The sequence below is a fragment of the Emydura macquarii genome, unplaced genomic scaffold (genome assembly GCF_026122565.2).
Source record: "Emydura macquarii macquarii isolate MOO-44397 ecotype Brisbane River unplaced genomic scaffold, CSIRO-AGI_Emac_v2 contig_1876, whole genome shotgun sequence".
Lineage (NCBI taxonomy): Eukaryota > Metazoa > Chordata > Testudines > Chelidae > Emydura > Emydura macquarii.
In genome coordinates, this window is record NW_027132013.1 from 15,759,650 (window position 1) to 15,784,979 (window position 25,330).

General features: G+C 38.8%; 1 protein-coding gene across 2 annotated transcripts in view; it reads left to right on the top strand.

Annotated features, from left to right (window-relative positions):
- The window catches only part of PALS1 (protein associated with LIN7 1, MAGUK p55 family member), a 121,599-nt gene that overhangs the window by 72,070 nt on the left and 24,199 nt on the right, over positions 1-25,330 (top strand). For both annotated transcript variants that reach the window (XM_067557760.1, XM_067557761.1), the window contains 5 exons: positions 801-1,009; positions 14,021-14,098; positions 16,001-16,147; positions 16,953-17,114; positions 20,335-20,412. In XM_067557760.1, coding sequence (XP_067413861.1) covers positions 801-1,009; positions 14,021-14,098; positions 16,001-16,147; positions 16,953-17,114; positions 20,335-20,412 — 674 coding nt within the window. The remainder of the gene's footprint in view (positions 1-800; positions 1,010-14,020; positions 14,099-16,000; positions 16,148-16,952; positions 17,115-20,334; positions 20,413-25,330) is intronic.

Below are 25,330 nucleotides of genomic sequence, written 5' to 3' on the forward strand. Positions count from 1 at the left end.
TGCTAAAAGTTTTAAACCGTATTAAAATGTATATTGCAAGTAAAATTCACAACCTAATAGGTAAAGACATTTGTAGTCTTTTTTTTTTTTTTTTTTTTTTTTTTTTCCTACTCTGAGACTCAAAACTTACAGAATTTGATATGGTAAGAGGACTTTTCTGTGCTCCTGCTGCTTCTTCCCCCATCCCCAAACCTTTACATTCAGAATTACTCAATATAATTTTTAATTTAGCAATCTGATATAGTGCTTGTGTCAGAAACAGAAACTCTGTAAAGAAGAGATGGCACATAAGTAGTTAATACAATAATGAAACTATCAATGCAAATGTTGTGATTGTGTGAAGACTTTATGTGAAATAGAGTTCTCTATGAATATTCAATAATGCATCAAGATCAGTTTAGCAAAGCTGCTAACTTTTTCATATGGCAAAATATTCCCTCTTTCACAATCAGCTATTAATGTGTTTTGATTATCAGACCCTTTCATAGCAAACCATTAGTTTGGAGAAGCTAAAGAATGTGAGGAATGAATTGCTGCTGTGATCTGGAACTTATCTGCAAAGACTTTAATCAGCTTTTTTTATTGCTCCTAATTACATTGATTTTTTTCCTTGTTCTGGTTATGGTCAGCTTTTGGTAAGGTTTATTATTAGTGGACTAGATAATGAACAATTTTGCATGCATCATTGCTCATTCAGTCAAGGTTGAACTGCTGTTTTTCGTACATATCTTAGAAGTTTAGAATGTACATAACGTAATAATACTGACCTAACTTTCAAATCTTTTTTTCCTCCCTACCAGAAGTGGAAGAACTGTTAGCGTCTCTTAAGCATATCCAACACACTTTGGTAGATCCCCAGAGCCAAGAGGATATCTCTCTCCTTTTACAACTTGTCCAAAATACTGATTTTCAGAACGCATTCAAGATACACAATGCTGTCACAGTGCACATGAACAAAGCCAGCCCTCCATATCCTCTTATCTCCAATGCACAAGAGCTAGCACAAGAGGTATGTTCAGTATGCATCTCCATGATATATTTTGTAACTTGTAATTAGTATATCATTGGAAATATATTCAGTTTTATCTGTGTATGTCAAGCTTGTCTGAGTTAATAATCAAATGTTAAATAAAATGGATCTTAATATATGAATAGTCACTGATTGCTGCATCCACTTTTTCCAGAATTAAACATTGCATCCAGGAAAAAAATAACTTTAAACTTTGGGATAATAGCTCAATTTTTCATAGTAATAAATTTAACAGCAAAAAAAAGTACAGTATTTAAGTGCAATGAAAGGAAGGGAGTTACAGTAATGGGAAAGTTTTTTCATAGCTCTTCATTTCCAGTATCAGTTGAATATTTTTCACTTGCAATCGATGTGGCATTCTTCTGAGTTTTGAACAGGACTTCCTCCATTGAAGAAACCCCCCTGAAAATAAATCAAAATGAAATTCCTGAAGGAAGTAAACATAGCCAGATTTAAAGTCCTTCAAGTGTACTAATCCTTAGGTCTTTCCATTTTGGGACTAAAGGTTCTGTTGCGTATAACTCAATAGCTCAGTGTTGCTCGGTCAGCTGGATTGATGAGATTGTCTATGCCTACTTTATCAACTGTTTTAAAAGTGTCACTTAAAATCAGAACGATGATTTTATCCTAATAGATCCTAGGTGACACAGGAGAAATGGGTTTGCAGAGTTTCTATGACTCAGTCATTAAATAGCTTTCATTTCAAGTCATGGTTGGAAACAGAGGCTTCCTGCAAAACTCAGCTGAAAGCTGCGTAGACTCCTAATTTTAGTTTAAGAATGTAGGAGAGAGCTGAATTATCCTTATGTTAAAAGACCAGCACATGGATTTAAAAGGGGTGGTATGTATGCTTGTTTCCCCCTTCAATCTCAGATCTGGGGCCTCCAGGGACCATTTCAGCCCCCAATGCTGGTTAGAGCATCTTGTTCCCGTCCCCACCCTCAGATCCTACAGTGTCCAGGGAATACTCAAGACATAAAACTTTACTGGTCACATACCTTCCCACGCCAGATGTCCCAAAATATTCCCTGTGATAGGGTCTCTACCAGTTTCTGTGACCTCCTGTTCTGGGGAAGGGATATTTATCTGTAGACAAAAGAAATATTATACAAAATAAGCAAGATTGAATTTATTGTGCTTTGACAGAATAGAACTTATTGCATTCATTTGTTAGAAGTCCTTGCCTTAATGAAATAATTTTGGCTGTCATTAAGGGGCCTCCTTGCTGAGAAGAAATGATTTTTGTTAGCAGGATTTGTTAAAGGTCAGATAGAACCAACAGACTGGAAAAATGCATATTTAGCCAATAAATGCAATTGAGTGCGCCAAACTTCTAATTCAAATCACAGTAAGAGTAAATTTTGAGAGAGCAATGTACCCTGATCACTGTTTTCATTGAGTCGTACCATTTAGGAACAAGTGAAAAACTGATATTTCTTTGGAATTTTTAAAATGTCTCAAACTTCACTTGAACAGAAGTCTAGTTTAATATTTTGAGACCTTTTCTAGTTTTAGATTATTTTAATTTTTTTTTGGTCTCCTGATACAGTTAACTACAACTGTGCAACTTTCCGTCTTGGCTGCAGGTGAATGACGTGCATTTTTTTGAGAGTATGAGGAAAAATATAGGAAATTCATATTTTTTGTTCACAAATAATTTGAATGCAAACTTTAAACTTTCAGATATGGCTAGACCTTTAGGAGTTGCTTAGTAATTTTCTTCCTCCTCCATACCCTTTGACTTAACTTTACAGCATGGATTCTGGTTTGATCTCCCTAACTTGATGTCTGGTTCTTCATTGCCTGATAACGGAGTGCTAGCAACTTTGGCATCCAGCCCCCACCCTCTTCTGTGTAAGAGGCTGGCTTGTTGAGGAAAGCTAAAAGTGCCTTATGCATAAGTGCCACCATCTAGGCCTCAGCCTCATGAACTGTGGGAGACAGTGCTAGCAGAGGAGCTGAGAACCATTTTTCAGAAGAAAGTGAAGAAGGTGCCTGACTTTGGAGACCTCTTCCAAATATTAATTGTAGGACAAATATACCTGCAGTTCCAAATAAGCATCTACATAGAAGCCGGTCTTTTAGGCACCTCACTGATTATATGCAAGGGCCTGTGGATTTGTCCATAGGCAGGAAACTCGTCATCAGAATTGAGGTTCCTGTTTCTTTCCTTCAAGGAATCCAGACTATTTGGGGACATCTTTTATTCAGCTTTTAATGAAGTTTCTGGGAAGAAAACCTCCTTTCCAGCTCTTGTTTTACTGTCCTGCAAGCCAAAATGTTCTTCCACATCCTTATTTGGGGGAGTCATAGAGCCCTCTTAATGCAGGAAAAATTCTGTTAAGTATAGACGTGTTCTTCATAATGCCGTTCTCCTCTGTTTAAGTCCAACTTGAAACCTTCCAGGACCAAAAAAAGCTGGGCAGAGCCAGTTCTGATTCTTTCCCTCTATCCTTGCACTACAGACTGAGCTTGATAAGTTTATGAAGGAGATGGTATGATGGGACAGCCCAATTTGGCAATTAACTGATCTTTGACTACTAGCAGTAAAACTGCCCAATGGACTGTTATAGGATGTTAGATGGAGTGGGTTCTGAGTTACTGCAGAGAATTCTTTCAGGGTGTCTGGCTGGTGAGTCTTGCCCACATGCTCAGGGTTTAACTGATTGCCATATTTGGGGTCAGGAAGGAATTTTCCCCCAGGGCATATTGGCAAAGACCCTGGGGCTTTTTCTCCTTTCTCTGCAGTGTGGGTCACGGGACACTTGCTGGTGTATTCACTGGTGGATTCTGTATCTTGAAGTCTTTAAACCATTATTGGAGGACTTCAGTAACTCAGTCATAGGTTAGGGGTCTATTACAGGAGTGGGTGGGTGAAGTTCTGTGGCCTGCATTATGCAGGAGCTCAGACTACATGATCGTAATGGTCCCTTCTGACCTTAAAGTGTATGAGTCTGAATCCCAGCTTGAGCCATTCTTTTTAGGTGACAGATCTGAGGAACTGCCCCAGAGGGAGGTGTTGATATATAGGAGGTTTTCAAACAAATCAATAAATTAAACAGTAATAAGTCACCAGAACAAGATGGTATTCATTCACCCAAGAGTTCTGAAGGAATTCAATTGTGAAATTGTAGAACTACTAACTGTGATAGGTTACATATCATTTAAATCTGCTTCTGCATGAGATGACTGGAGGGATAGCTAATGTGTTGCCAATTTTTTTAAAAGGTTCCAGAGGCGATCTTGGCAGTTACAGGCGAGTAAGCCTAATTTCAGTACCAGGGAAATTGGTTGAAACTATAGTAAAGAGCAGAATTTCCAGACACATCATATTCATCTGTTTGTTGGGGAAGAGTCAGCATGGTTTTGTAAAGGGAAATTATGCCTCACCAGTCTACTAGAATTCTTTGAGGGGGTCAGCAACTATGTGGACAAAGGTGATATAGTATACTTAGATTTTTCAGAAAGCATTTGATAAAGTCCCTCACCAAAGGCTCTTAAGCAAAGTGGACATGGGAAGATCCTCTCCTGGATCAGTAACTGGTTAAAAGATAGGAAACAAAAAGTAGCAATAAATGGTCAGTTTTCAGAATGGAAAGAGGTAAATAGTGGTGTCCCCCAGGGGTCTGTACTGGGACCAGTGCTGTTCACCATATCCATAAATGATCTGGAAAAAGGGGCAAACAGTGAAGTGGCAAAATTTGCAGATGATACAAAACTACTCAAGACAATTAAGTCCAAAGCAGACTTCAAAGAGTTACAAAGGGATCTCACAAAACTGGGTGACTGGGCGACAAAATGGCAGATGAAATTTCATGTGATAAATGCAAAATAATGCACATTGAAAAACATAATCCCAACTATACATATAAAATGAGGAAATCCTAAATTAGCTGTTTCCACTCAAGAAAGATCTTGGAGTCACTGTGAATTGTTTTCTGAAAACATCCGCTCAATGTGCAGCAGGAGTCAAAAAAACTAATGGAATGTTGGGAATCATTAGGAAAGGGATAGATAATAAGACAGAAAATATTGTATTGCCTTTTTAAAACCGGTGCTATTAACTTCATTTGGTGGCCCCTAATTCTTGTATTATGAGAAGGAGTAAATAACACTTCCTTATTTACTTTCTCCTCATCAGTCATGATTTTATAGACCTCTCTCATATCTCACTTAGTCATCTTTTTTCCAAGATGAAAAGTCCCAATCTTATTAATCTCTCCTCATACGGAAGCTTTTCCATACTCCTAATAATTTTTGTTGCCCTTTTCTGTACCTTTTCTAATTCCAGTACATCTTTTTTGAGATGGGGTGACCAGATCTGCATGCAGTATTCAAGATGTGGGTGTACCATGGATTTATAAAGAACAAAAGCAAATATTTCTTCACACAACACACAGTCAACCTATGGAACTCCTTTCCAGAGGATGTTGTGAAGGCCAAGACTATAACAGAGTTCAGAAAAGAACTAAAGAAGTTCATGGAGAATAGGTCCATCAATGGCTATTAGCCAGGATAGGCAGGGATTGCTGTTTACCAGAGGCTGGGAGTGGCCAACAGGATGGATCACTTGATGATTACCTGTTTTATTCATTCCCTCTGAAGCACCTGGCATTGTCCACTGTCCGAAAACAGGATACTGGACAAGATGGACCATTGGTCTGACCCAGTATGTTTGTTCTTATGTTTTTAACTCTAAAGTACAATATCATTTGGGACTCCTGGGTTCAGTCATCACCAAGAAGGCATACTTCATAGAATTCCAAAATACCAAGGCCCTCATCTTGATTTTTCTAGTCTGCCCTTGGAACTCCAAAAAGAGAAACTATTCTGTATCTTTTTCACCACTTTCTGGTCACGGACCAGCTGCATACAGTGGGCGTACTTAAGATATATTGTGGTTCAGAATATAGCAAGGAGTGATGAGGGTGAGAGAGAGAACCCATTCCTGGACCTGAAATAGCCATCCAGAAATTTAAGATGGAGTTTCTGTATCTGGCATAGACAAGGGGAACTTTTTGGCTTAGGTGACTTAAAGGATATCTGTTGTAAGCTATCAACATTTCAACTCTCATTGAAACATCCTCAAACTGACAGCAGGACTTCTTCTCTTTCAGATAGTTTCTCTCTTGCAGGGTGGCTTCTGTTTGCTGGATTTTCAATAAAGGTAGAATCATAGAGTTGGAAGGGACCTCAGGAGGTCATCTAGTCCAACCCCCTGCTCAAAGCAACTAAATCATCAGCTAAACCTCAGCTAAATCATCCCAGCCAGGGCTTTGTCAAGCGACAGCTTAAAAACCTCTAAAGATGGAGATTCCACCACCTCCCTAGGTAAACCCATTCCAGTGCTTCATTACCCTCCTAGTGAAAAACCTTTTCCTAATATCCAACCTAGACCTCCCCCACTGCAACTTGAGACCATTGTTCCTTGATCTGTCCTCTACTACCATTGAGAACAGCCTAGCTCCATCCTCCCTGAAACCCCCTTTCAGGAAGTTAAAGGCTACTATCAAATCCCCCCTCATTCTTCTCTTTTGCAGACTAAACAAAACTAGTTCCCTCAGCCTCTCCTCATAAGTCTTGTGCTCCAGCCTCCTAATCATTTTTGTTGCCCTCCGCTGTACTCTAACTTCTCCACATCCTTTTTGTAATGGGGGGCCCAAAACTGGACACAGTACTCCGAATGTGGCCTCACCAATGCCGAATAGAGGGGAATAATCACTTCCCTCGATCTGATGGCAATGCTCCTACTAATGCAGCCCAATATGCTGTTAGCCTTCTTGGCAATCAGGGCACACTGCTGACTCATATCCAGCTTCTTATCCACTGTAACCCCCAGGTTCTTTTCTGCAGATCATGGTAGTGACAAGCAATAGACCCCAGGAAGGAGAGTTTATGCTTTATTCTGTACCTGACCAGTTGGGTTATCCAGTCATTATACGGTGCATGCCCTGCTGTCTTTCACTCACTGAAGATTTTTGTCCCTGGGCCTGGAGGTGTACCAGAAAAGAATTCTCACTTGTTCTCTTAAGTGTGAGCACAGAAAATCTGCAAGATTGGCCTTCCCATTTTCTGAAGGGATCCTGAAGATGCAAACCACACGGAAGGTTAAAGCAACACAATAGCATTATAAGGAATTAAAAATTAACTTGGTTTTCATCATGTACAATAAAATGTCTAACTTGATGTATTATCCAGAAGTACTGAAGAATTGCAGTGCTCCATAGTGCTGTACCTACTCTAGGCTTTGTACATAGCTACTGAGTGGTGTAGTTTTTTGGAGTGGGAGAAGAACATAAATATGCTAGTATAGTGTTCTGGAGGTCAGGTTTTTGTATATCTAACAGAAGGAGGTTGCAATTTATACTCTTCTGGTTTCACAACTGTATATTGTAGCAGTTGTGTGTGTATGTGCGTTTTTTTTATTTAAAGAAAACACACACAGGCAAGTAAAAACCAAAACTTACTTTAATTCATTGTTAAAGTTACAAGTTTGAAATGGAAAAAAGTCAAGAAATTGCTTTGGCAATCCTGTTTTATCTGCCACATTGTACATATTTTAGATTACTCTTTAAGCAGCTGCATGTGTACTTTAACATACAGTATAGGCAATGGGGGTGAACTAAAATTGCTATAAGAACTTAATTAGCACTTCACTTGGTAAGCTTGCAATCCATAAAGAATTATAATGGGTTATTGACTTTATCTTTTAGGACATGTTAGAATTTCTTCTACATAATTGTACTATACTAGTTTTAGCAGTTCAGCTGCAGTGTTAGTGGGAGAAGGTATGTAACTCTAACCCGGGTAGCAAAAACTTATGATTTATCTATTGTTGTAGACAGTTTAATTTAATTAAAAGGCTGAGTAAAGCATGCAGTCTTAAGGAATTTGTGGAGGTTAACTCCCTAAAATAATTTGGTGCACTCTGCCTCTTGAATAAAAATAGTGTTAAACATCAAATGTAATTAAATTGATTTTAAAACCAGTTAAACTTGACAAAAATAGGGGCCAGATTTAGGGGAACAAGATCTGAATGTTGAGCATTTCATACAGCATTCAAGATAGCTTATAATTTTTGGCTAGAAGAGCACATTAGCAACAACTGTCTTTAAAACCGGATTAGTTTGGTTTAAATTGGCCCTATTTACATGGGATGAATTCTAAACACTTCAAAGATTGAAAATTTTTATTTTTTTGGCAAGACCAAACATATGTAAACAATTAAATTAGCCCAACATTTTTGATAGGATTATATAAAATCTTACATCTTCTTTATATTACATCAAAATGCACAGATCCTATATTAAATAAGATTACAGTAATATGGAAGTTAAGATAAAACTGAGCTACTGATTCTGTTAAACTCTTCTTCAGGGTTTAAAATGTTGAATCTCAAATGGTGGTATGTAATTTGGCATACACATTCATGGCTCTGCTGCAGCTATTTGAGCTCAAATTAGATGTTTGGTATTGTTTGGCATTTTCAAATTAGTAGCTTATAAACAGAACTAAATCTTTTTTTGCAGAATGAATTTTTTTTAATATGGCCAATTTTTTTTGGTGAGGCATTTATGAGGTAGGAGAATAATGTAACAGATGGTGTGGATTTATTAACTACAAAACAAAAAAAGGGACAAAAGTAAGCCACTGCACCAAAGAGGCCAGTAAAAAGTTACTGTTGCCACGTGTTCATCAATAGACCACTAAACAAGATATAGAATAAAGATATACAAAGAAAAGATTACTTCAAAATTAGAGACTTCTGTGGCTTTACTAATAAAAATAAGAGGTAGTACAGACTAGTGCATTTAGGACAGGATTGGAAATGCCAGAGTTTTAATGCTAGCTCTGCCTTTGACTTGGTCCATCACTTTTGGCAAGTCAGCTCTGACTCTGAATCACAAATTTCCCCATTTGTAAACAGATGTTCACATCTGTAGAAGTTCTTACAGAGCATAGAATAGTAATATGACACTCTGTGTAATACATATGCATTGCATGCTATTATAGCTACCAGAATGAAATCTTCCCAAAGTTGTAATAATGGTACTAAATATAGAGAGAGAAGAAACTTAGTATTTCACCTGAATACATAGAATGAAAGCATTTTAAAAACTCTGAAACAATTCCAAATAGGAATCCAAACTGAATGAACAAAAACACAATGCACAAAAAATGTCTGGATGGGCCAGGTTAGTAGGCATGGATAGTTCACAAAAAGAAAAAGGGAAAAAAAAAAATATTTTTGATGTTGCCTCCAGAAAACCACTCTGTAGGAATCATGGCCATGAAACTTTTTTGAAGCAGTAATGTTTGTGGGTCTTCATATGGGGCAACAGAATAAACAGCTTGCCCGAATTAACAGTCCCCATTTCTAATTTCTGCCAGATGCAGCAGTATAGAAACCTGTCCATTCCATCTATGCATCATGCAATAGCTTAAGAAAAAAAAAATAGTAGTATATAGTTTTAGGTAGTTATTTGTATTAAGAATTTGTATAAAACAAAAAAATACCTAGGTATGGAGGGTATATCAGATCCAATTCTTATGATGGATTTGATGACAAAGAAACATGGTTTCCAGAGGTGCACCTCTTGCCTCACCAAATCTCTAGGCTCTGACAAGCATTCAAAATGTCGTCTGCCTGAGTGAGGGCCGCTTGGCAAAGAATTGCTCTGTGTGCAGGTCCTTCTCCAAAAGGGTCCAAAAGGCTTGACAAATGAGACTACAGTTTCTTAATGCAAAAATCTTCATCAGCCCAGGAATCAGATATACTTGAAGAAGGGGAGACCTCATACAACTGGTTATATGAAGTTGCTTGGGTGCAAAAATCTGCTTAGTCAAAACAGCTGAAGAGAGGTTGTTCTTCGGAGAATACAACTTGTAAAGAAGAAACCGACTTCAGAATGCAACTCCTCAGACAAAGCTGGAGAAAGTTCTTCCAGTTTCTAGCAGCTCCAAGAAATCGCATGATACTGACAGGGACAGTCCTCTCATAAAACCTTAACTGATGGATGTCACCAGACCATGGTGCAGCTGACCTCCTTCAATCCTCAGTGCTCTGCAAAGGAAAAATATGTATATTCAGCTCTGAGCTGTGTCATTTCAATCCTCTTTGAGATCTTCGTTAGATCAACTTGGCTTGATCTCCTCAAAACACCCTCCATAGAGATGCTCTGAGGGTTCACCAGTTTTCTCAGCACCAAGTTGTGATTACTTCCTTTTGGGCTCAGTGTCTCCTTGGCACCTATGAGCCGTGGGAACTCTGTCCAGAGACTTCTGCTTTGGTACACTTACAGTTTAAAATGTATGCTTTATTTCCAATCTGCGTTTGTCTAGCTTCATCTTCCAACCCTTGGATTGTGTTATACCTTTCTCTGCTAAATTGAAGAGCCCATTATTAAATGTTTGTTCCCCATATAAGTACTTAGACTGTGATGAACTCACCCCTGAACTTTCTCTTTATTAAGCTAAATAGATTGAGCTCCTTGAGTCTCGCTCTGAGGCAGATTTTCAAATTCTTTATTCATTCTTGTGGATCTTCTCTGAACCCTCTCCAATTTATCAATATCAAATACAGAGGTGAAATAATTTCTCTACTCTTACTCGAGATTTCTCTGTTTATTCATCCAAGGATCACATTAGCCCTTTTGGACACAGCATTGTCCTGGGAGTTCATGTTTAGCTGATTATCCACCATGACCCCCAACTCTTTTTCAGAGTCGCTGCTTCCCAGGATATAGTATCCCCCATTCTGAAAGTATGGCCTACATTCTTTGCTCCTAAATGTGTATATTTACATTTAACCATACTGAAACAGGTATTGTTGTTTGCTTGCACACAGTTTACCAAGGAATCCAGATTGCTTTGTCTCAGTAACCTGACCTCTTCATTATTTACCACTCTCCAGATTTTGTTTCTGCAAACTTTCAGTGTTGATTTTGTTTTTGTCCAGGTCATTAATATAAATACTAAATAGCATAGGGCAAAGAACCCATCCCTGTGGACTCCACTAGAAACGCACCTCTTCAATAATCATTATAATTTTAAATAATCAGTTAGCCATCTTTTTAATTCATTTGTGTTCCATGTTAATTTTTCATTGTTTTAATTTTTTAATCAAAATAGCATTTGTTACCAAGTCAAACATCTTACAGAAATCTAAGTATATTACATCAACATTGTTGCCTTTATCAAATAAACTTGTAACTTCATCAAAAAATTATATCAGTTTAGTTTGACAGGATCTATTTTCCATAAACCCATGTTGATTGGCATTAATTATATTATCCTCCTTTAATTCTTTATTTGAGTCCCATATTAGCGGCTCCATTATCTTTCCCAGGATCAGTGTAAGACTGACAGGCCTGTATTTATGTGGGTCATCCTGTTTACCTTTTTTAAACATTGACATAACAATAACTTCCATTGTTCCAGGACTCATTGAAAATCAACATCAACATTAACTGTCCAGCAAACTCTTCAGCCAGCTCTTTTAAAACTTGGATGCAAGTTATTTGGACCTGCTGATTCTAAAATATCTAACTTTAGTCAGTGCTGTTTAATATTCTTCTGAGATATTGGTGGAATGGAAAGAGTGTTATATGCTATGACTACATCATCTATTTTTTCCCTCAAATACAGAATAGAAATTTGTTCAACACTTCTGCCTCTTCTGCATTATTATTTATAATTCTACCATTTCCATGCAGTAATGGACCAATATAATTTTAAGGATTCTTTTTTATCCTAATAGTCTTGAAAATACTCCTCCTTATTGTCCTTAACCGTTATGACTGGAAAGTTCTTCTTGTGTCCCTTTGCTTCCCTTATCAATTTTTTTTACAGTTCCTGGCTTCTGATTTATGTTCACCACTATCAATTTCTTCCATTTGTTATATACTATTTTATTGTTGTTGCTCTTTATAGCTGCCTTCACTTTCCCTCTAAACAAGGGCAATTTTTAACCAAGAAGGCCTTCTTCCTCAATTTGTAGGCTTCTGACTTTTTGGACATCTAGTAAAGTGTGTTTTAAATGAGTCCCAATTATCATTCACATTTCTCTGATTAAATTCTTCCTGCCAGCTGATTTGGCTCATAACTGTTTTCAGCTTTGTGGAATTATCCCTTTCAAAGTACCAAGTATATACATTACTGGTCTGGACTTCATTCTGTTTTCACATTATAAATGTGATCAGGTCTTATATGTAAGCTACCATTAATTTTTACTTCTGTGATCAGTTTCTCTTTTCCTTAAGATGAGGTCTAATATAGAATTCCCCCATGTTGGCTGCAACACTTTTGGAGTTAGAAAATTGGTCTCTGTAATGTTTAGAAATTCCAAGGATGTTTTAGCATTAGCAACATGAGACCTCCAGCACATCACTGAAATTCAAGTCCCCCATGATGGCAGGGCTTTTTTCCCCCACACATTACAGATAGAGAGCCAGTCATCCTGTTCCCTACTGTGATTTGGTGCTCTGTAGCAGACACCAACTGATATGCCATCTTGTGCTTTATTTGTTTAGACATTGATCCATAAGCATTCAGGATCATTTTCTTCCAAATTATCAGTGACTGGGAAACAGGTAATGCCATTTTTTGACATATCTCAATTTTGTGCTAAATGAGTGCCTGTATCTTCCCTCCTTTTGCCCTCCCTTTTGTTGTTTAATGCCATCCTGACTACTCTGTCCCTGAGGAGGTTGGTTCCCCTTCTACTGAAGGGGAGCCCATCTAAACTATGCAGCCCCCTTCCCCAAAAGAAGGTGGACCAGTGTTCCACAAAACCAAAACCCTCCTCCCTACACCACTTACCCAGCCAGTGGTTCGCATTCAGAAAACTTGTCTTCCAGGAATGATCTCAGAGAAGATCCCTTGGACATTCTTCAGTATATTTCAGAGTTGCCTGAACTAATCTATTATTTGTGAGATAGTCTGTGACTCTGTCATTAGTGCCAATATGAACCATCACTAATGGATTCTTTCCCATCAACTTCAGAAGCCTATCTAATCTTAGAGTGACATCTCATGTCTTGGCTCTGGGAAGATAGCACATCCTATTGTTGTCCACCCTTTTTTTTTTTTTCCCCCCCCCCAGAATATTCTTTTGGTTCTTCTGAATATTGAATCCCCAGCAAGGATTGTCTTTCTTCCTTTGACGGTTGAAGAATATTTTGTGGGCAAGCTTGATTTACTCACAGGTTGAGCAATGCCAGGTCAGGACCTGGTAGTCAGGATGGCATAAGCTTTTTGACATTCTGAGTTGCAGAAGGAAAGAGCAGTCTTCCCTGACAAAGAGGTTTTTTCCAGAGCCATCTGAGGAAGACTGGACACTCCACTTCTGATGCCCTGTTGTCTCAAAAACCATGACTGTATTCAGGGTCTGAGGGAAGGTTTTGTTGTGGTCTGTCAAAACCCTTCATCAAAATTGTTTTTCTGCTGCCAATGGAAACAGTAGTTTGGACAAAGTCAAGCCATCTTCCACCCATAGGGAAAAGGAGTCTAGGCAGTTTAATACGTTAATGATCTGGAATTTTCTGTAGTTCATGAGTCATCCATGTGGACATGTGAGAAGTGTCTGTAGTGGTAATTAGTGATATGCTGATATCTGGTAAACAGGCCATCTTCTGTGAGCATGTTTTCATTTTTTTATGACTGCCTTCCTTTTGCAGATCTTAATTTTGTATTCACTCTCTGTAGTAGCCTAGCCCATCAATAGTCTCTGCTCATTTCACTCTGAATGATGTACTGGATAACAGTCTAGACAGAGAGGCACAGTTATGTCATATATTTTCTTTGCATAAGTGTCTTATTTCTTAAGTTTTATATAAATATATTGAGGCAGAGTAACATACATGGATTTGCTTTAAGTTACTCTCAGTAAAATATCTTTAAGAAAGAAAACTAATTGTAATTAGCTATCTTCAGTCAGAGATAAATTAGCCCACTGTGTAAAGCAGATTTTCACTGTTTGGTCTTTTTCAGGTGCAGAGTGTGTTGAAACCCAGTCACCAGAAAGATGGGCAGGAGCTTAGTGCTTTACTGAATGCCCCTCACATTCAGGTAAAACTAGACACAGCTGGTAGTGTGTAATCTACACCGTGTAGTTTTTTAAAATGTTTTTATGTGTTTTGTTTCTTGCAAACACCTTTTAAAACATTGATTTTAAACTAATTTCTCAAGGCTAAACTCTGAGTGTTCCTAGTATATATGGAAAATCTCCATGATTGAAAAATGAAAACTTAATGCGTTTCACAAGAGACAAAATTATAACTTCCTGCTACTAATGAAATTTGCTACTAAAATGAAATGCACACTTGAGGTTCATTGCCACCCACCAGTCTTCAGGTGTACTTAGTTGCATACACAGTAAGCCAACCTTTGTGTTTATGTGCAAGGCAGAAGCTGACTTTAAACATAACCATTAGAAGAATGAAGCGGCACTGGGTGTGTGGGTATATAATACAGTAGTTATTTTCTTCTGCATTGTTGCCCAAAGGCTCAATCAGGATTAGGGCTCTATAGTGCTAGGGACTGCATAAACACCTAGGAAGACAGACTTTTGCCCCCATAGAGCTTATAATCTAAAATTAGAAAAAAACCAAGGAAAGAGAAAAAGGTATGGCATACAAACCGTGATCAGGGAGATAAGGGCATATGGGGAGGGAGAGTGAGGCTGGCAACAGAGAGCCTGTGATGGGAAGCAGCTAAGGCAAGTTTAGGACAAACAGCCATTCATCAAATGCAAAATAATGTCCAGAGTTCAGATGGATTTAAAAAAAAAAAGGGGGGGGAAGTCTGCTGCTATTGGTGGCATTCAGATGCTGTGGAAATATTGACTGGATAGGGAGCCCTTGGTTGGACATGATCTTGCCCTGCTGCTTCTGGCTGTTGCTAGGGAAATCTCTGCTGTTTCTTTGGGCTCTCTGCTGGAGCTTGGAGACTCTAGAGTGGGATTTTCTCATTTGGAAACTGTTCCTTTTCCTTCCCCATCCTCTGCCGCCCTCCTTCCCCCCCAACACACACCCCCACCCTCAAAAAGTGTTCTAGGAGTGTGGAGGAGTCTGAAACCAAAGGTATAAATTTCAGCATAAATCACTATTGTACAAACAAGAAGTGACAACTAGTGAAATTTACAGTTGTCGGGTACTGAAGAATGAGGTTAATGTGCATGCCTTGCAACTTATAGTAAAACGGCTTCTATCACTTATTGGGAAAGATTTGATAGCAGAGTGAGGTCCTTTTTACTAAAACTTCATTACATTAAAAAAAAAACCATTTACTAGTGTTTTATGAACAAGGCCCTGTATACTCTGACAAGTTGCACTTAAATTTTGGGACAGAGTCCCTAATTTCTGCAGTGATTTAGTGGAAATAATCAAAATACAATGGCAGCCTCAAATGTTAAAACTGCAGGTTTTATATTTAGTTATATCTGAAAATAATATATTCATTACAGCAGCCCCAATGTTTGTTCTAATGAAAAAATGATCTAATTTGTTATCAGTGTATGTTCAGTATGCTGCAGATCGACAGTTAGGTTTCAGAGTTAACATGTGGAAATGGGGTATTCAAAGCCATTGATTCATGCTGTCAGCAAATGCAGTAGAATAACGCTTCATTAGTTTTTCATTTAATGTTTTCAAGGTTATTGTTGCAATCACAAGGGCTAGAAACTTAACTTTTTAAAAACTAGGATTCTGAAATACACTTTTGCAGCAAGGAGTGAATTCTGTAGCTGCGGAATATATCTCACCCTCACTATGAGTTAGTATAATTAAAACTTAATCATGCTATTGTGACAGATCATCCTTAAACTTTTTTGTTTACTAGATAATTTATACAATTCAATAACTTGCAATCAGTATCCCATTTAATACAAACTAGTAAATTTCTGCTGTGCTTCATGTAGATATGAAAGGCATGATTTCCTTAAACTGCATTGTCTGTTTTGTTTAACACTAGGCACTTTTATTAGCTCACGATAAGGTTGCAGAGCAAGAAATGCAACCAGAGCCAGTGACAAATGAAAAGGTTTATGAGAATGTTGGCCTGTATGGAGGAGAGACAGTTAAAATAGTTTGCATTGAGAAGGCTCGAGATATTCCATTGGTAAGTATTGTTACTGTGACAGGAGATCCCTTGCACTGGAAGAAAATGAGGATAGAACTATCCAATTTACTTTTATTCTTCCAGACTCCCTTGTGGGGGAAGGTCTCCTAATAGTGGTGTTCAAACCTTTATTTTAATTATTGAGAGAGAGATGTTGTTTCTCAATGTATAGGTGAAATAGGGGACACAACATTTTTTCCTCTTTGCTGGTCACTGTTAATATTTTGGAAATTTATCATGGATAAGCTGTTTAAACTTTGTAGTAGTTTAGTAGTAGTTTTGGTTCATAAACTGAAATGTTTATGGCTGATACAAACTACTTATACTGAGGTTGTGTTAATTTATTCTAATACTGAGACCTACGTTACTGCTTTTTAGAGTAAAGTCTGTAGTACATCTGTTTAAAAAGTCGAAGGGAGGGTTTCTTAAAGGAAAGCAGTATCTAAAGATTTGCTGAAACTGAGTTTTAATCCTTGCTGTGCCAACCACTCTGCATTTTTACCTCTGTCGTCTTCTGTTTTTCATCTACATAAACCTAAATGTTCTTTGGAAAAAATAGTTATAAAAATTCATGTTTGTCAGAAATATACAACTCAAATTTAATAACTGACTGCTGAGCAGAAGTTCCTCTTTCTGCTTTAAGAACTGAAAATCTATTTTTAAGTCAAAATTTTAGAGGTGTTCGTCAGTTTGGTTTTCATGTGTAATATTTGAATTTTTATCTACTGGCTTGAAATATATGTAGTAGATATCCATGCATTTCAGATATGTTTAAAGTTAAGATTAACTATTTGCAATTATATAGGGTGCTACAGTACGCAATGAAATAGACTCTGTCATCATTAGTCGAATAGTGAAAGGGGGTGCTGCAGAGAAGAGTGGGTTATTACACGAAGGGGATGAAGTTCTGGAGATTAATGGCATTGAGATTCGTGGAAAAGATGTTAATGAAGTTTTTGACTTGCTGGTAAGTGGGTCATCCCCCCCCCCCCCCCCAAGAAATATTTGCTGTTTGATCTTCTAAAGTTGCCTCTTCTCCCCCCAAAAAAAAAAAAAAAAAAAAAAGGCATGTTGGATCCCAACATCATATTTATAGTTTTAATTAGTTATTAACTTTAATTAAGAAATGTATTTGTTTAAGATAACATTGTTAGAGCTGGAGAAGTTTTAAGAGGTACGAAAATAGTTGTCTGAAGAAAGTAGTCCTTCAAATTCTTCACATCTCAGTGATTGTTTTCTTGGGGCTCCTATTCTCAGAATTCCAAGCACTCCGTTAACCAGTCTTACCTACATCAGAGGAGTCTGTGGTCTTTCTCTTCAGCCTTGTCCACCTCATCCTCAAATGGTTCTGCCTCCAGACAGTAAATTTGAAGGGGTGTGATAGCATTCCACACCAGATCTAAGGCCAGTCTTTTGTATGTCCGTCTATCTTCAAGGACCATTTTGTTCCAATTTTTGTCAGCAATGATGTTTCTAATTTCTTTGTTACAGTAGTCTTAGGAGTGCCTTGTAACAATGTGAGAATTCAATAGATCAGTTAGATGGAAGTGTGATTTTTGAACCTGAGTGTCCCCTTACTTGATTCAAGGTGTTCAAAATGTTCAGTATCACTTTTCTTAGTAGGGCAATGGAAATTATTTTTGAAACTGGAGGAAAATTGCATTAGCAACTTGGGATAAATTAAAAGTGCACTTAGAAGTTATTTGCATACTGGCACAGAACTCGCCTGATCAATTGTGCCCCTCTCACTCACTCGCTAGACTGCTGTGAAGTGACTCAAAAGCACATGGGCCCTGGTTTAGGCCTCTGCAGCCTGAATGGAGCCCAGCCATGCCCAAGTATTTGGAGTCCTTAGACACACTTTTGGAGCACAGGCCCTCTGTCTGGTACCCCCTCTTGACAGCTGGAATCCATTGACCAGCTGCCTATTTCCCTGAACCAGTACTGGCACATCTAGTTCTCCTGCAACTTAAACACACCCTCTCCCAGAATCCCATCAAAGATTTGAGCGTTCTAGGTTAGTGTTTAGCTCTTTTAGGGGTCCTGTGAATAGGTGCAGCATGTAACACAAAATAAAAAATCCTAGATGCAGTTCTTTGCCTCCGTTTCCTCAGCATCCTTTGAGCAGGATTTAGAACTATCAAATGCATCTACTGCAGGACATGGCTTGGATTCCTGAAATATGGACACTTCTTTCCTGATCTTGCCTCCTATGACCTTGGTCCAGCTGCTTTCTTCCTCCTGCATGTTTCACACCCATCCCACTTTTGTATGACTGTTTTTATATCCCCCTACAAACACCTGGCTACTTGATTTTGTATTTGATAACTTTCTGCTCCGTCTCGTCTCTCTCCCCTCCCTCCCCGCCCCCGCGTGCGGGCGCGCGAACAAACTCCCTTGACATATCTATTTTCCATTCAAAGCACCATCATTAATATTGGTCTGGGGAAGACATGTTGATTGCCTAACAGCTTCCACTGTATGTCCCTGTTATAAGTTGCTTATAACTTTGCCAAACTTTAACTGTTTATACTGTAACTTTCAGCCTGAATCTTGTTTGCCTCTGCCTGAATCTTTTTTTGAAAGTTTCAGCTAAAACTATACAGCGATTTGAGAAAGAAGTTAGGAAATAGTATATTTTGTCGAAGTTTAAAAAAAAAAAAAGTCTTACAGCAATTTGAGAGAGAAGCTCTCAAAGCTCTATACTTTCATAGCAAGGACTTGAAATTTGTTGGGGATGGGGTGCACTCTATCATCAGGGACGTTATTTGCTCTCCCCGTAAATTCCATCCAAATTCAGCCAAGTCATAAGCCTCTGAAAAATCACAGTTTGTACATGCTTAAAAGAGGTTTATTAAACTTTGGCAGCATTGTGTTCAGAAGATTTTCGGTGAAGAACTTACTCCATCCTCACATAGCTCCTACCAGGTAGAATCATATAATGGAAGATTGAATGTAGTATTGTGTAACTAAAGACTATATCGTAATGTATACACATAAGGAGGTCAAGGAGTTAGGGTTAAACGGGCAACATTAATGCTAGCGTTTCTTAACTTTTGAGTGCTTGTCTTTGCAACCTTGATGTGTTTTTAACACCGTTTTTTTGTATGTACAATAATTTTCTGGTGGTTTTTTCAACTTTAAAATTCTTTGCAGTCATTCAACAGCTAATCCATGCAACACTTACAGAAGATAAATTTGTTGTTCTCATTTTACAAAAAGCCATACAACAAATCAGTGTCATTCAAGATAGAATTCCTGACTCAGTTCCGTGGAGAGATCAGCTGACCTCTTTCTGTGTAAATGAACTGCACACACTCACTCCATGCATTACTTTCTTAAGGCTAGATCATGCAAACATAGTACTTGCTATGCAGTGTAAATCAGGTTCTAAGAAACCAATTGTACAATGACTTATACACATACTTTATTTTAAGCACTGTGTTACTTGTCAAAATCAATGGAACTATATTGTCTGTGTGTGTGTCTTTGTCTTTATAGGAGTGAGAGTGTAAGTATGTAAGCTCTTTAGGGCAGTGACTTTGCTATACTTTCTTTATAGGACTGAGCACAAAACCTGTTTAACAATTCAATATTTTAGCTGTTAGTGATATAATTTCTATGCATGCTGGTTTTGTCTGGACACGTGAGGAAAATACTGTAAATTTGTTTGTATGTTTTTGTAATATTTCAATGTAAGCAGGCATTCTGTTAACACTTACAATTAGAAACACTGTTTTATAACTAAAAGAAATGTTGAGTTCACCATAAAGATTTTCATCTTTATTTTAGCTCTTATATTTCTTTTCCAGCATTGACTGCCTTACTAACAACTCAGAACAGAGTGGCAGAATTGTAATTCTTATAGTCCTCTAATTCCCCATCTTTGCTCATTAGCGTTTTGTATCGAGAAAAGCACAACCAAGCTTTGTAGCTTCCATCGTCTGGAGATCAGCATCAAGCTCTTTAGTCTTTCCCAGTGTGTCGCTTTCCTGTAGGAATATATCTATATTGGGATTATTATAAATCTTTACCCATATAAAGATATAATGATGCATTTGATTTTAGGGACTGAATTTTCTTTGAGTTTGTATGGCACCTTGAAAACCATGTTATTTATTGTAATTCCTAATTTAAATAGTCAGGTATTTATGCTGTAGATTACTGGAGTCTGTTTTTTGTTGCAGGCTGACATGCATGGCACTCTGACATTTGTGCTGATACCCAGTCAACAGAGCAAGCCACCTCCTGCCAAGGAGACAATTGTAAGTAAAAAAAAATTTTAATCTTAAAACCATTTTTTAACTAAAGCTTACAGAGGTCTTTTATGGGTCATTTTACAGGGTAGAACAGAAGATACTTAAGAAGATTGATTTAGACCTTGAAGATTGATATTGGCTTTGAGTAACACTACTGAAAATGATTACAGGTGACAGTCCTAAGGAATTCCACCAAAATGTGATCATTTTGTGCTCAGTTTATGGCCTTGTCTAAGCTTGCAGCAACGTGTAGAGTACATATAGCTACACACTGCAGTGAAAGCAGGGAGGCAGCAGGACCCTGCTTAGCTATAAATAGGGTAGACATGGGAGGCATTGCTTGGGCATGTAGAGAACTTTGCAGGATATATACCCTAGAGTTCTGGCATGTCTGTACTCCACTTGCCTAAGCAGTGCCTCACTGTTTACACTGCTGTTTATACCTGTGCTAGCTGGGCATGCAGTGTCTGTATTCTACATGCTGCCGTAAGTGTAGACTTACCCTGTGTAGCATTGCTTACTATCAGTCACCAAACATAGGCAATTAAGAAATGCTAAATCTAGAGCTGCTTGTGCTACTGACATTTTCTGAACTTTTATCTTTTTTCTTTTGAGAATATCCATTTGTCCATTTCAGACAGCGGGTGGAATTAAAAAGCAGAGATTGTGCCTGAACTTGTAAACTTTGTCTGGAAAAGAAATCAGTACATTGAAGATCTTTGTAAAATGTCTGTCTTTAGCTAATGTTTTCTTGAGTTATATTTTAACTTGGACTATAGCAATTTATGTAAAGCATTGTGCAACAATATTTAAAGATGATGAAATTCTTTAAATTCCAATAATCTGATGGGAGAATGAATAAGCAAGTTTCACTTACAGTGAAACCTTATCTAATTCAGTGAAAATGAAATCTCTGTTATCTTTTTAATGCATTCCTTTGTATTTGTACTACCTTTATAATGAAACATACATCTAGATACAAGGAATTTTAGTCATCTGATGCCGACCAATTAATATAGTTAGTTGCATTCATTGCTCTTTATATGCCTGTAGATTTTCAGCTGTCATTGAAGGTCAGTAAAGGTAACCTGAGACCTATAATTATCTCCTTAATCCAGTTTAAATTTCCAACATATTAAAAAAACATCTTTCTGGGGGCCAAGCAGAAATAAAAAGTGTTTTTTTCTTTAAAAAACCAGAGAGCACTTGTGAAATCATAAATGATTAGTAATCTGTAAATTTGGCACTGATGTGACCACTACTTGTCCACAATTCAAGGAGGATGTTGATAAACTGGAGAGGATTCAGAGAAGAGCCACAAGAATACTAATGGATTGGAAAACATGGTATAAACGTAAAGTGAGAGATTCAGTGAGCTCAATCTATTTAGCTTTACAAAGAGAAGGTTAAGGGGTTACTTGATCATTGTTCATAAGTACCAGCAAGGGGAACAAAATTTTTATAATGATGGGCTCTTCAGTTTAGCAGAAAAAAGTACAGAAAAATCCAATGGCTAAAAGTTGAAATTCAGACTGGAGATGAGGTAAAAAAATTCGACAGAAGGTAATCAATCATTGGAGCAATTTACCAATGGTTGTGGTGGATTCTTCTTCACTGGCAATTTTTAAATCAAGTTTGGACATTTTTCTAAAAGGTAAACATTAGTTCAAAAAGGAATTAATTCACAGAAGTCTTATGGCCTGTGGTATGCAGGAGACCAGATGATCGCAGTGGTCCCTTCTGGCTTTATAATTTTGTTAATCTGTTCTTACATATGTAACCCTTCTGCCAGACCGCGTCAGCAGCAGCAAGGGCCGGGTTCTATATCTAGGGGTCCCTCTCAATGATACAACACCAAACTGGCTCGAGCCCCCACCCAGTCACCTGGGAAATTACACACTATTACCTGGGCGCCCCCAAAAGGCAATACTTCCCCTCTCGCAAGCACAGAGTCTGAGTGTAGAAAGAAACCTTTTAATAGCAAAAGAGAGGTAACACAGCACTGGTTTGGGGAACAGTGCAAACAGAGTTCATGAACTCAATGAACCAAACCCCTCCCAGAGTACGGGGCGTGTCCTTCGCCTCTCCCTTCCTTCTTCCCCCTGTACTGACCGGTGTGGTTGCAATGTCCACCTCTTGGGGGTGGCTCCACCCTCTCTGCCGCTCCTGTCCGACACGGGCTTGACCAGGCCCTCTCTGCCGCTCCTGTCCGACACGGGCTTGACCAGGCCCCCTCTGCTGCTGTCTCCTACCGCCTTCGGGCCTTGCTGAGTCCCCGACCGCTGGCAGCAACCACGCCTGTTTCCCACCGACCACTGGCTCCGACCACACCTGGCTCCCACTGACTGCACCGGGCTGGCACCGACTGTGCCGACCCCTCTGCCAATCGCTGACCCGGCTGGCACCGACTGTGCCAGCCTCTCCACCGACCACACCGGCACCGACTGTGCCGGCCTCTCCGCTGACCGCATCAGCCTGGCACTGACTGTGCCAGCCTCTCACCAGAGTTGCCTGGTGCTCACTCAGCTCTGTTAGTTGTCAGGCAAGGTTTCCCAGATCCTCTACTGGTTCAGTTCTTAGTGATTTCAGCTCTTAGGGATTGCAGCTCATGGGTCAACCTTCTGCTGACATACAGGCAAATGTCCCTGCTTTCAAGAAACAAAAGACTCCAAGATGAGTCATTAATTCTATCTTTTAACAATGGGGAGAGAGAATCACTCCATGCCTGGAGGCAGCCCTTTACCAGGGCCAGTGTGATCCCAATAGGAGACTGCTCCACCTCTCCTCTTCCTCTCCCTCCCTCCCCCCGTTTCCAGGCTGAAACATCTGTCTGTCACCCTTGTGGAGCTCTGTTTAGTTTAGGGTGCAGATTCTATCATAACAGACTAAGCATGGTTTTGATGACATCTGTTCATACAATTGAAGGACACATTTCATTACCCCAGCAGTTAACACAAAAGTGGTTTGTAGCCCAAAACCAGCCCTGCTCACCATTTCCCATTATGCTCAACACCTAGGTAAGTTATGCTAAATACTTAATTGTACTCATGCAGATACAAAGCCCATGCAAATAAAGTGCCCCCCTTTCAGCTGCTGAGCAGGGAGAGTGTCACTGAGACACCCAGACCTGGCTTACACACATAGCCACCATTCTGTTGAAAACTGTAATTCAGACAGTAATAAAGCTCTGCTACTGATGAAACTCTCTCTTCACAAAAAAAATTATTGGACTATAAGCAGGTTCCACTGCACATTCAATTTCTGCCTCTAAAGATTTTTTTACCTTCATAAAAATAGGCAATTGCATTTTCACATTCTGTAAAATGTGTGTGTGTTCTTATTTCTCCACATTAACCTTTTCAGCATGTATGGAACTACGGAGTGTATTCTGTGACTATAATTCCCATTTAAATTTTTATATGGTGAAAAACATTTGTATAATGGAAGATGGATGCTGCAGAGTGAAGTGAGATTTTTGTTTTCCAATGTAAATGTAACTAATATTACTTTGGTAAACTCCCATAGTTGGTTAAAGGCATGATTTTCATCATATTAAAGTCCATAATCTATCACAGTGAACTTTCAGACTGTTTGCAGCTTGGAGACACTGTCAGACCAATCAGTCACTGGCAGGAAGGTTATGTCCCTCCTCTGAAGAACCCTCTAGTTTAATTTTGCCTTCACAGCAGGATTCCAGGAGTCCTGGTTTTCAGAGATTTTTTTTTTAAAGACTTTTTTTTCCTCTTCAAAGAACTAATTTGGCTACAAATTCTCAAACTATACTCCAGAACTACCACTTTTTGGCAAAGGGAATAAATTCCTTCCTTCCCAAAGATATTGTAGCCCCTTGTTACCTATATGGAATGCTGCATGGTGGAGAAGACAAAAATTTGTGCCTCTTGTACCATTCCCTTCAAGTGCTTTGGTGGGGAGCTTTGTCTTGTCAGTGGGCAGGATCTGAGCTTCTCCGAAGTTCTGTGCTCCTTAGCACAAAGCTGCCAGAATTGCCTTAGCACAGTAATTTTTGGTCCTACAGTGGAGCAGCAGTATCATGCACTAACCACATCGTATGCCTAAGCCAGTTCCTTCTTGACCACACCTGGAGAAGTAGCTCTCTGCTGTGATTAGTCTTACATGGATATTGTAAGATCAGGCATATATTTTGTACTTTTTAGCTAAATTCCTTATTAATGTGGCTGACATCTGGGTTTTGTGTTCTAAGACACCTCTCTCTGTGCTGCAGTACATTTTCCAGTACTTGAGGCTGTCTGCTTTGGAGGTCTTGATCTTCAGTTGCTGTAATGTTAGTGCTTTGGTGCATTTATTCTTGGCACACCTTTCTGGCACACTTAATTTCAGTTCTTTGTCACCCTTGGTATCCTGTGTTTTACTAGTCCTTTTCCTTGGAGCTTTTACCTTCTAATGCTTTAGCCTTCTTCACCTTATCATATATTCCTTCTGTGACTGATGCACCTGGCTCGACCAGACCTGTATGGCTGTGGCAGCTGTAGAAGGCCTCCGCCCTGGTTGATTTTCCTCCAAAGAGAATTACCAGGAACTCGGAAAAATTATCCATGAGGTTGTAGACTTTGCCTTATATCAGGTGTGGGCAGCCTTTTATGGTTGCCAAGGCTGATGCTTTAAGCGATTCCTTCAGCTTGGCTGCAGATGTCTAGCTTCCACCGCAAGAAACTCAGGGACCTGCTATATATCAAAGAGAATATGTTTGGGGAGCAGGTGCAAGCCACTCTACAGAAAGCAAAAATAGTGTCTTGGGCCTGTGTCATGTCCCTCATGGCCTTCATTAAAAAGATGCAAAGCAAAAGTTTCTCTTCATAAGCCATATACTACTGATTTTAAAGGATCCCAGCTCCAGGATGGTCAATGTCATCAGCTCCAGAAGATGACTGGTTCTAAACCCAGT